We start from the raw sequence: 12,363 nt of genomic DNA on the forward strand, positions 1-12,363 counted from the left end.
ATTGTCGTGTGGAAACTGTCTTGTCAGGTTCAATGGAAAGTTTTGGTTAATAATCAGATATGGCCATGAAAGTGATAAGTGTTGATAAGTGTGTTCAAGAGTGCAATAGTGGGGTTTTGAGTTCTGCTAGCGTCCATTGGCAACAACATAGTAATTACACTGAACCACAATATAAACGCAACATGCAACAATTTCAAAGATTTTACAGTTAATTTAAGGAAATCAATCAATTGAAATAAATTGTTGGTCGCAGATACCTTAAAAGAAGGTAGGGACGTGGATCAGAAAACCAGTCAATATCTGGTGTGACCACCATTTGCCTCATGCAGCGTGACACAGCTCCTTTGCATAGAGTTGATCGTGGCCTGTGGAATGTTGTCCCACTCCTTTTCAATGGCTGTGTGAAGTTGCTGTATATTGGCTTGAACACATTGTTGTATTTGTCAACCAAGAGCAGCCCAAACATGACATGGATGAACTGGAACATTTTCAGCTTCCAGGAATATGCTACAGATCCTTGGGACATGGGGCTGTGTATTATCATGCTGAAACATTTTTTTAATTTTACAAGTCAGTTACGAACAAATTATTATTTTCAATGACAGCCTAGGAACAGTGGGTTAACAGAACGACAGATGTGTACCTTGTCTGCTCGGGGATTTGAACTTGCAACCTTTTGGTTACTAGTCCAACGCTCTAACCACTAGGCTACCCTGCCACCCCTAACATGAGATGATGGCGGCAGATGAATGCACCAACAATGGGCCTCAGGATCTTGTCATGGTATCTCTGTGCATTCAAATTGCAATCGATAAAATGCAGTTGTGTTCATTGTCCATTGCTTACGCCTGATCATACCCTAACCTGACCACCACCATGGGGCACGCTGTTAACAATGTTGACATCAGCAAACTGCTTGCACACACGACACCATACATGCTGTCTGCCATCTGCCCGGTACAGTTGAAACAGGGACTCAAGAGATGGTTTCTGACAGCTTGTGCAGAAATTATTCACTTGTGCAAACCCTCAGTTTCATCAGTTGTCTGGGTGGCTGGTCTCAGATGATCCCGCAGGTGAAGAAGCCGGATGTGGAGGTCCTGGGCTGGCGTGGTTACACGTGGTCTGTCGTGAAGAAGCCGGATGTGGAGGTCCTGGGCTGGCAGGGTTACACTTAATCTGCGGTTGTGTGGCCGGTTGGACATACTGCCAAATTCTCTAAAACAACATTGGAGGTGGCTTATGGTAGAGAAATTAAAATTAAATTATCTGGTAACAGCTCTGGTGGACATTCCTGTAGTCAGCATGCCAATTGCACTCTCCCTCAAAACTTGAGATATTTGTGGCATTGTGTTGTGTGACAAAACTGCACATTTTAGAGTGCCCTTTTATTATCCCCAGCACAAGGTACAACTGTGTAATGATCATGCTGTTTAATCAGCTTCTTGATATGCCACACCTGTCAGGTGGATGGTTTATCTTGGCAAAGGAGAAATGCTCACTAACAGGGATGTAAACACATTTGTGCACAACATATTATAGAAATAAGCTTTTTTTTGCATATGGAACATTTCTGGGATCTTTTATTTCAGCTCATGAAACATGGGACCAACACATTACATGTTGCGTTTATATTTTTTGTTCAGTATATATTTCTATGGGTAATATAACACGCTATGGTAACAATGCAAACATATTTTAGATTATGAATATGATGATTGAAGTGTGTGAGATAAAATGTATTACAAAATGAACATTTTGAGATACTAAAAGTGAATCATAATAATCCCCTGTCATTTAAGTGACATAAAGGAGCCATGATCCTCATACGTATAAAAAAAGTATATTTTACTGTGATCATATCTACGAAGTGTTATGTGATATTGATTTTTATTCCATAACAAAAAAATCCTGTGCAACAGAAAACACATAATGAAGCATTTATTTGAAGACTCAAACTTTAATGAAAGAATTTGTGAATAAGAATGTTTGAACAGTAAAAACAAATAACATTTCAAGAGTTTTTAGTGATTTTATAAAGTTTTCAAACCAATCAAATTTTCTACAAAATAATTTATAGTTACTCACAACATTAGTTTAGATAAATTGTGCTGTTATTTTCTGTACTCTTCTTGAGTCTGTCCAAATCCTCAGGACTGCCGGTTCTGCCAAAATATCAAATACAAAGACACGAAAAACTAAATTGGAACAATATTAATGAAAATACAAATGTCATTCTACTTTAAAAAGTGACTCTCGGAAATATCTCCCAAAATCCCCAGCACAAAAATAAAATACATTTGAAAGAATTTAAAATAAACAGCTTACCTCCCATCGGTGGCAATAAAATACGTCCTCACTCCTTTGGGTTGATGGGAACCTCTGTTTTTATCAGAGATGTTATGTCTATAGAGACATTAAAGTCAGTGTGGCCATTTAATCAGCTGACCTCAAAGTCTAACAAGCTCCTTTATTGCTCTGGCTATCGCAAAGCATTGCAGAAAGTCAAATCCTGATATCTGACAGTGATGTAAAACAAATGAGTGTTGTAATAGTGTGTGATCTGACCAGTAATGATACTAATCCTCCTCCACATTTTTTTGTAACCTTTATTTAACTTGGAAAGTCAGTTAATAACAAATTCTTACCTTCAAAGTCGATAAAGATGATGAGGTCATCGTTTTTCAGGTAGTTCCGTCGTCGCAAGTCGAAATGCTTGATCATGTTGCGCCATCCCCGCGACTCTCCCCTGTAGCAATCACACCCTGGATCGTAGGTCCCCACATTAGTTGGATTGTCCCACCACAGCTTTCCATCTGGAGCTGGAGAACACAGAAACATACTGTATATCATTAGACTATTAAATCACATTATAGCTGTTTCATTGCCGTCGTAATCTGACCAGATTTTGGGCCAGATATAACAAACAAAGCATTTCCTGATTTATCCAGATATGATTAAGTTAAGCAAAGAGAAATTACTTTAAGGTAAAGTGTACATGAAGACAAATCTAACCTAAAGTGTATTCTCTAAACACAGTAATGACGTACTCTTAATCAGGTCTGTAGTCAGACTGCGAGCAGACGACATCCTCAATTGAATGTCAGGATCCTGGTCCATGACCACGATTTTAGCCTGCCTATTCAGGGCCGGCCACTGCATGACCACGTCATTCTCCCCGCTGGCCAGGTGGAAGTACATCCCAGTGTAGCCCCCTGTGTGGTCACTGTAGTCAGAGACGGGACGCACACGTACACCGTAACGATAGCCCTCTGGGCTGTAGAAGACTGGACTGTCCATGACGGTGGTATTGTTTGCAGTGTTGAGGATTCCGGTGAAGTTCTTGATCTGCCAGACAGCGTTGGGACAGCGAGTCTCAGTCAGGCTGATGTCGTCAATGAAGATTCCTCCATTGGTTGTAGATGGATCTCCTCGGATACCTTGGAAAGCATAGCGGAACTTCTCTTCGATCTCCATGGAGACGTGGACAATCCTCCATGTGTGGTCGGCATTTCCTAGTTTACAAATCGAAATGAAATCATGCAGTAACAAAGTTTCAACCAAAGAGGATAAACAATACATACATCAGTGATTGTATATATGAAAATGAATACCCCAGATGGTGTGTATTTTCTTCAGTTTGCGAACTGTCCCAGTCCCATCGTCCATCTTCACCCAAATCACAAGTCTGTCCTTTGGTCCGCCTGTCATCTTGTAGAAAAACTGCAGACACTGCAGGTGTCTCTTGGGGTACAGGATGCGAGACTCTAGCAGAGCTGACTCGTCCTCCTTCCCAGTCTTAGTGTTGAAGTGCATGTAGTAACCTGCATCTAAAAGACCACAAAGATATCACACATACAATATGTTAGAGCTCGTCACTCTAATGGTTAGGATTGAGGGTATGGTAATCTACTCCTAGAAGTGGTTGAACTGAGGTGATGTATTGTTGAACTCTGACCTCTGCATTGGCCAATGAGAGTGTGATCCTCATTCCCAGTGCTGCTCTTGGTGTGGACCCAATCTGCATCATCAGTGGGGCTCTGAATCATCCCACAGATGTTGTTGTACTCAAAGGAACACTGGTCCAGGAGAGTGAGAGGGGAGGCTGGCAACGGAGGAGGGGCATATCTCAGCCGACACGTGGATCACAATGAAGCAACTATAATTTGATTATCTCATCTGACACTAGAACATTTTAACTTGACAAAAACGGAGAGGTGATTAGCTTGTTCTTAAAACGAGTAGTTTGCATTTTCCTACACTGCTGCCACACAGCTGTGTCATGACAAATAGGTAACACTCTCTGTCATGTGTCTCACAACACTTACAGCAGTTATACATCCTGTTCAACCTCAGCATGTCCAGTTTGCTGAAGTCCAGGTACTGGCCAATGATGTTGTTGAATTCTGGGATGTTGGTGGTGATTGTGGGAATGTTGGGGTCCACGTTGAAGGAGTATGGCCGGTAGTGCATGACAGACTCATAATCGTAAGGAGTGTTCTGGTCAGTGATGAAGGAATCATCGTATTTGTTGAAATTATGTTCCAGCCCTGCAAGAAAGGATAAAAAACATGTCATACTAAAATGTTCCCACTTAACTAATAATGGTATTGCATCTAGACAGTCACATGTTGTGAATAGTGCTAGGCTGAATAGTGTTAGTGCTGGGCAGTAACAAAACCCTCCACTTGGCCCTTTGTGGCCAGGATCCACTACCCTTGCTGTCTCTCATCAACCAGAGGGCTGACTGATACTGACCTGGAGTGACCTGGTCCAGCCAGATCTTGACATAGTCGTCTCTGTCCTGGCGAGACTGCTCATGGTAGAAGCCCAAAGCGTGGAGGAGCTCGTGTTCGATCACAGCCTTGTGGTCACAGCCATCGCCCAGGGACAGGATCTGTCCATTCTGCTGGTCCCCAACGCTGGAGAAACACCTGGCAAACACAGTTCAACGTTGAGTTATATGGATGTGTGAGGGCAGACATGTTTAAAGTCAAATGTTAAAACGTTGCAGCAGTTACGCAAGAAGGCAATTGTTTTGCGTAACAAATTGACTGAGATTTGTTCATTTAGTCTGTCCTGGTGAATGCATACATGAAAGCTATAGAGCGTTCTGTGTAAAAGCAAGGGCCGTTGGACAATATGTACACTGTCAGCTCATACCCGCCTCTCTTTTCAAACTTGATGTATGTCTTCTCGCCTTCGTAGGGCTTGAAGTCTATGCAAGATTTCAGACGATACATTTCAAATGCCTGATGGACACAACCTTTGGCATTCAAATCTGAAAGACAAGGAAGAACAAAGCTAAGACATTACAAGTGGCTTACAGTGTAATAAATTGATAATATGTCTTGTATGCTGTGTTGCATGTAAATAAATTAATTCAAGTCATTTTAGTTGGACTTTATATCAAATTCAACTTGCACTTACCCAAGTCATCTGACAGAATGTAGGGTATGGGAAACTTCCATCTGTATTTAGTGTCAATCAAGGCATTGCGTCCTGGCTGTTAAAAGGGAGAAAAAGAGTCATGTACTAATTGGACTGAAACTTTCTGGAATCAGGGAAGACATTATAAAGATTATCAAAGGACAATCTTTTTTTTTTTTTTTTTTTACAGCTATCTGATAACATATAGCAAAATAACGCCATTGGTTCTTGCCAGAATGAGCATATCCCCTTCAACCAAGTCTTCTTCTGCTCCTGTCAGGCCAAATATAATTTGAAAACAATGAATTGAACATTTGATCACTATTCATGTCATGAACATCAAACATTACATGTTTAATCAAAATGACCACATACAAACATCCTGTTAAGTTCCTCAAACTCACCCAAGTTAAGTAAGGGGTTATCATCTTCACCGTTTCCGTATACCTCTGCACATAAAAAGCATGGCTCAGATCAAGACATGGAGGTAAAATCATTTTGATGTATTTGGAATTGACTTTATGGTAAGATATTTGGTTGACATACCATGCACACGAGATGACAGAGGAATCTGTCCCCCCAAAGAGAAACAAATATTTAGCAAATAATAAAGATGCTAGAATTTCAATTCCACTATTCCTTTAAGCACTACCTTTACATGTCTAGTAATCATCTTCACAATCATAATTCAAATGTATTGCCTATACTTACAGTGTACGAACTGGACAGTGCAACCAGCCCTGTCAAGAAGAGAAGTGTCTGCATGGACATGATGAATATGGCTAGACTAAAGTTTCTGCTTTGGTTTAAGTGTCCAAGTGAACCAGAGGACCTTTAGCCCTTGATAAAGTTTATGTCTGCTATGGTAAAAAGTAACTGGGGGCCTTGAATCTACAGTGCTGCTGATATGTGGGACGTTATAAAACCAGTTCAGAGTGCCTTCCCAAACAACTCAGGGAAAACGAATGGGAGACAACACTCATTGGCTGGGGGGGAATAACACTTTTTTTTATATGACAATCAGTGAGACTGCCACCACCTGGTAAGTATTGAAAACTACCCCGCTCTGCGTATGTGTTAAAAACAAATACTGACTTGTGTTGGTGCTTCTTCTAAAAAAGCATGCAAAACAGAGTCAAAGCTGGCTAGTGAGATCTTCCCTCCCCGGATTTGCCAATGATTTACATTAATGGTTAACCTTGCTTAACTGGTAGCATCACCATTGCCAATGGTTTCCACATCTGCCCAGAGGGAAGGGTGTAGTGTTTCATTATTCTGAGCATTTGGGAGAATTGCTTGCAGACACAGCAATCAATTCAGGCCCTCAAATATATAAAGTATTTATTTGTTAACAATTGACCTTGCAATCACCATAAACAACAGGCATAGTATCAAACGGAGTATAGAACCATAATTGGTAACATGACAAAATGTAGGCTTATGCTTTACAAAACACGGTAAACAGAATCGAGGAAAGGAGGGGGCGTGGCGGGGCAGTGGGTTATTGGAATGCTGCTTCATGTAAAAGTTGGTGTATTTTTCAGTTTTACAGCACTCTTCTTTCCATGGGGGAGCAAACTAAAATATGGAGCACACTAAAGAACATCTCATCCTCTATGTCCTCCATTCCATCCATCCCATCCATCTGCCACCTCCTCTTCTGGCTGGGCCCATAGGATCCTGATGCAGTGTCAGGAGAGGGAGCGTCCTCATCGTCTGCCTAGTCCCCCTCGATCTCGTGGATAATGAAGGCTGATTTGTCATCCACGCCTTCTGTGGCACTTTCCCCGTTCCTCTCCATTTCCTTATTTCTCCATCCTCCAAGTCAAGTGTGGTGTCTCCTTGCCAGCTCTTGGCCTGGATGAAGGGGGTGAGGAAGGACATTCTCCTGCTGTGCATCCAGTTCTTCTTGTAACTATCTGGCTCCCCAGAGGCTTTCCTCTGCTCTTCAGCCTGCTTGAATCTGACGAGTGTGTCCCTCGGGTTCTTCCATTTCTTCTGACAGTCATCAACTGAACACACCAAATGACACGTCAAACAAAAAAAAGAGGGGAGACAGGGAAAGATATCTGCATTTTACACAAATAGAGCAATCTCAATCTGAGCTATCAAAGGTTGAGGGAAATACACACCATGCCATTTCTTGAATCTAATGTAAACATATATTTATTTCTAATTTACCTTATTTCAGGGATCACATTGTTGTTTTATTAGGTAAATAATACTTGGCAGGTAGCTAGCTAAGTATGTAGCTGGCTATGTATGCCGTTGGCTACCTAATAGGTGAGAGAAAGTTGTGTAATTGGTCAACAACACAGGTAGCTAGCAAATTGGCTAGTTTACTTGCGGTTGTGGCTAAATGCTATACTGCTACGGACGGAAGTGACGCAAATACCGTCTAAATCTTAAAAAGAAAATGTCGTTTCGGGAGAATTTCTGCATTTTAATTATCCCTAAACCTAACAATTGTCCTACCCTTAACCTAACCTGCTACGAAAAGTCCATTATCTTCGTAGTTATATACCATCTAGTCCTCACCCTTACGAGTTAGCTAGTTAAGGTTATCTTGCTAGCAGCAAGCTGTCCTTGCCAGGCATTTCCACTTGCAGAGTTACAGCTCTCCGTGTCCTTGCCTTTCTCTGTGAGTCCTTGTAAGAGTTTAAAATTATGTTATACAACTCACGATGATCCGAAACAGACTAAATTACTCTGTCAATCATTTACATATTGGCTTTCAAAGCGTTCGCTGCTGTTACTGGATATTTGTTGAATTCAGAATGCGCCAGTGTTTTCTTACGCTGATAGGTCCAGTTTAAATATTATAACTGGCTAACATTAGCTATCTACCACAATGGAATGATTAAGACAGATGTAGCTAGCTAAAATGTATACATTTTATTTATACAAATCAGAACGATTCTGAAATGTAACGTTATATGTTGTGAAAACATATGTAGCTTCGTTTGATAAAGCTAACTGTTTAGCATTGGGTAGAACGACGAGGTGGCCGAGTGGTTAAGGCGATGGACTGCTAATCCATTGTGCTCTGCACGCGTGGGTTCGAATCCCATCCTCGTCGAACTCTTTTGGCCCTGTCCTGAAGGTATTCAATTACTGCTCTACAAAATATGTCTGACATTTGCTCGCATACTGTACAAACGTATTTTGTCAGAAATTCAATCAAATTGAAGGGATGCATGGGAAATGAAATAATTGAAATAAGTATTTGAAAATACAGTGCTTTCAAATACAATTTGGAAGACAATTAGTTTGTTTTGTCAAACAACCATTCAAATACTAAAATAACCTTCTGAGAGCTGGGAGAAAAAATAAGGGATATATTATATATATACTCTGAACAAAAATATAAACACAACATGCAAAAATTTCAATGATTTTTCTGAGTTATAGGTCATATCAAGAAATCAGTCAATTTAAATAAATAATTAGGCCCTAATCTATGGATTTAACATGACTGGGAATACAGATATGCATCTGTTGGTCACAGAAACCTTTTTTTTAAAAGGTAGGGACGTGGATCAGAAAACCAGTCAGTATCTGGTGTGACCACCATTTGCCTCATGCAGCGTAACACATCTCATTCACATAGAGTTGATCAGGCTGTTGATTGTGGCCTGTGGAATGTTGTCCCACTTCAATGGCTGTGTGAACTTGCTGGATATTGGCGGAAACTGGAACACGCTGTCGTACACGTTGATCCAGAGCATCCCAAAAATGCTCAATGGGTGACATGTCTGGTAAGTATGCAGGCCATGGAAGAACTGGGAAATGTTCAGCTTCCAGGAATTTTGTGCAGGTCCTTGCGACATGGGGCCATGCATTATCATGCTGAAACATGAGTTGATGGCGGCAGATGAACGGCACGACAGTGGGCCTCAGAATCTCGTCACGGTATCTCTGTGCATCCAAATTGCAATCAATAAAATGCAATTGTGTTCATTGTCCGTAGCTTATGCCTGCCCATACCATAACCCCACCGCCACCATGGGGTACTCTGTTCACAATGTTGACATCAGCAAACCGCTCGCCCACACAGCGCCATACATGGTTGTCGTGATGTTGTGTTGCTACTATGCGTGATATCATAGAAAAGCCCAGAATGTCCTCTCAAAGGGACAACAGGACTTAATACAGTGGCTTGTATGGCCTCAGTGATATGGACCAAGAACTGATGTCCACTAGAGAGGACAAAAATGTATTACTGGGTCTCAGGAGTATAAAAGTACTGGTTTTGGGCAATACTCAAATACACAGAAACAAGTATTTTAAATATCAAATATACATGTATTTGAACCTTGGTTTGGTAGAAACCATAGCGAGAGGAACAGCAAAAAATACAATCATCAACATGAATATTAGCTTTCTTAACACATGTTAATATGTTTAATTCATAATAGCTAGTTCTTTCTCAGTGCTCATTATCATTTTGATAGCCCTTGTTGTGGGATCCTGTAGTTCTGTGCTCAATGTTCTGGAAGGCTTGAGAACCAGCAGAGGCTCTGTGGGAGCTTGTGGCCCCATATTCACTGCTCATCCTTGAAGAAAGGTGAATTCTCTCTGTTCCTTCCTCATAAGAGCATTCCGTTTCTTTACTGGCTGTGGTCTAGAAGTGATAAAAAAAACGTTGGGTTACCAATGTTTCAATTATGTTTAGAAACAGACAGAATTGAGTTCTGTCTGAGTTTGATTGCTAAATTATTAGAGTTGATATGTCTAATCAAGAGCTAAAAATGACTGATGAATGGAAACATTCATATGTGGCTTACATTTCTGAATATGTCGTGCAGGCTTTATATGTAGGTCTAGGAGATTTTCCTGGCCACTTGACCAGAACAGGAACAACTGTTGGGCCTAATGCCAATCACCAGGTTGTACCTGGTCAGCTCACATTGTCAGGAAAAACTCATGCCTGGCCCTATGTGGTCAAGAAATACTATGTGATGTGTTATGTTATGTGTACAACTACCTTACCTTAATGGAACGTTGATATTCGTCTACAGCATACTGGTATTTGGCAGTGTTAAGGCCAAGTAGACCAGCCAGTTTTTCCCCAAGAAAATCACAAGCTGAAGACAAAAATACTTTATGTAAGACCTTTTCAAAAATGTATTTATTGTACATACAGTGGTAAAGCAGTAGTTCTATACATTGACTGAATTATATGGAGTACACTGCCTTGCTGAATTTTAATGTTTCAAGAGCACACTGGAATGGAATGCAACTTACTGCGCAATGACTTCCTGCCCAGAGACCAAGTATATGCTCTCCACGGAAGTTTAAGCTAAAACACACAGGTTAGTGCTACATTTAGACTACTAATGGACAAAAAAGTATTTATACTAAGAATCTAAATATTATCTGTTTGAATACTTCCATACCATGTCTTCAGGCTCCCTAAACACCTGCTCATGTGATGTATCCTCCTCTTCCTCACTGTTATCTTCCTCTAGAGTCTCACCGCTGGAGAAATGGATGACCCTCCTCTGCTGGGACAGAGAAGGACCCCTGAACTGTGTCCCCTGAATGTCAGGGCCCTGAGAGACACTGTGAATTACTCCATATCCTCTCAAATACCCCTGTTCTGCAGAAACAATTCATATAAAGTCTGTGGTTGTGTTGATAATGGTGTGTGCGTACTACATTCACTTATGGTTAGCAATTTCCAATGGCGCCATCTATTAGTCAAGGGATAGTCTTAAAGCTAGAATCTGCAGTTGAAACAATAACAAAGTGGATACCCCACCTCTGTTTTGGTAAAAAGCTGGGGGAAGGACCTAGAAAAATCCAACCAGTCAAATACATAGCTCTATGGATGCACCCATGATATCGATATGAAAGTTTTAACCATGTTTTGAGGCTATACAGTGTTTGTTTACATTAACAAGCTTACATTTTTGATTCTGATAGGGTATGACAGTTCAACTAAGGTCATGAGGCATGTATACGTTATATTCAATGAGTATATATCATACATCTATAAATACAAATATTGATGTAGCAACTGCAGATTCTAGCTTTAAAGAGCTATTAGCATGATCCATACAGGTAGCAAACATAAAAGTAGCTCTGAATTGAGATACTGAATAAGTAATTATAAAGAAGTCTGTAACCCTCCGACAGGTCAACCCTTTAGCATTCATATGAATAGCACTTACTTCCTTGAAACTTTCGCTCATTCTTCACTGAAGAAAATGTTTTACTTTCCTTGTGCTGCTGTCTGTAGAGTATAAATGTTTTCTCACCTCAGAGTAAATACATTTCCTCCACTTTGATGCTACTGGAATGGTCAATCAAGGCAAAAGAAAAAAGCAAGATACCGAGTCCTTCGTTAGTTTTGAAACCTGATACACACCAGAAACACACATTTGAGTCATGATTACTGTGTACACAAGTCAGACGCTGCCTTTGGATGACAGGCTACTCATTTCAGTTCCTTCTAAGGCTGAGGGTTGGGCTTTTTCAAATGTCAAGGTTTATTGATAACTGTTATATGCAGTACTGTTGTTCCTCTGGCTAATGATACTAACCATAGACATAGAAAGAGGATGCTAGTGCCCAAAAGCCATTGTTTTTGCATGGGCAGAGCCATTGAGGACTTTCACCATTTTGAGGTAGTCAACTGGGTGGGACTTCCTATGGTTTAAGGAAGGATCACACAAGGAGTGATCAACCAATGAATTGTACGCTTGAGCAAACATTCAATAAATATAGGTGGCAGTAAATCACCAACCTTGTCTTTATACCTGTTCAAGCAACACTACAGGTGGCAGTTTGTTTGCTAACCCATAAAAGTAGAACAAACTTGACTACTTCAAATGGAGATGTCCTCAATGGCACTGCCCATGCCCTCACATTCACCATAATGGGACATACAATGATGTGATGTCTATCTAAGGCTGGGATTTCAGGAAA

At 40.7% G+C, this 12,363-nt stretch overlaps 2 protein-coding genes and 1 non-coding gene across 3 annotated transcripts; 1 reads left to right on the plus strand and 2 right to left on the minus strand.

Moving 5' to 3' along the window:
* Positions 1-1,924: 1,924 nt before the first annotated feature.
* LOC115107818 (meprin A subunit alpha-like) lies at positions 1,925-6,311 on the minus strand. The gene is made up of 14 exons (XM_029631481.2): positions 6,142-6,311; positions 5,977-6,001; positions 5,835-5,879; positions 5,663-5,703; positions 5,431-5,506; positions 5,164-5,281; positions 4,759-4,934; positions 4,329-4,550; positions 3,959-4,105; positions 3,615-3,830; positions 3,051-3,515; positions 2,649-2,822; positions 2,329-2,406; positions 1,925-2,165 (listed from the first exon to the last, which is right to left on the minus strand). The coding sequence occupies exons 1-13, from the start codon at positions 6,199-6,201 to the stop codon at positions 2,357-2,359; spliced, it is 1,815 nt and encodes a 604-aa protein (XP_029487341.1). The 5' UTR covers positions 6,202-6,311; the 3' UTR covers positions 1,925-2,165; positions 2,329-2,356.
* Positions 6,312-6,756: 445 nt separating this feature from the next.
* Positions 6,757-11,981, minus strand: LOC115107823 (protein FAM177A1-like). Its single transcript, XM_029631487.2, has 6 exons — positions 11,607-11,981; positions 10,830-10,985; positions 10,678-10,732; positions 10,423-10,517; positions 7,612-10,054; positions 6,757-7,442 (listed from the first exon to the last, which is right to left on the minus strand). Exons 1-5 carry the CDS (start codon positions 11,625-11,627, stop codon positions 9,860-9,862), a joined length of 522 nt encoding a protein of 173 aa, XP_029487347.1. The 5' UTR covers positions 11,628-11,981; the 3' UTR covers positions 6,757-7,442; positions 7,612-9,859.
* On the plus strand, positions 8,428-8,509 carry trnas-gcu (transfer RNA serine (anticodon GCU)). The gene has a single exon. It is a non-coding gene; the product is annotated as a tRNA-Ser (tRNA).
* Positions 11,982-12,363: the final 382 nt, after the last annotated feature.

Source organism: Oncorhynchus nerka, linkage group LG24, assembly GCF_034236695.1.
Source record: "Oncorhynchus nerka isolate Pitt River linkage group LG24, Oner_Uvic_2.0, whole genome shotgun sequence".
Classification (NCBI taxonomy): Eukaryota; Metazoa; Chordata; class Actinopteri; order Salmoniformes; family Salmonidae; genus Oncorhynchus; species Oncorhynchus nerka.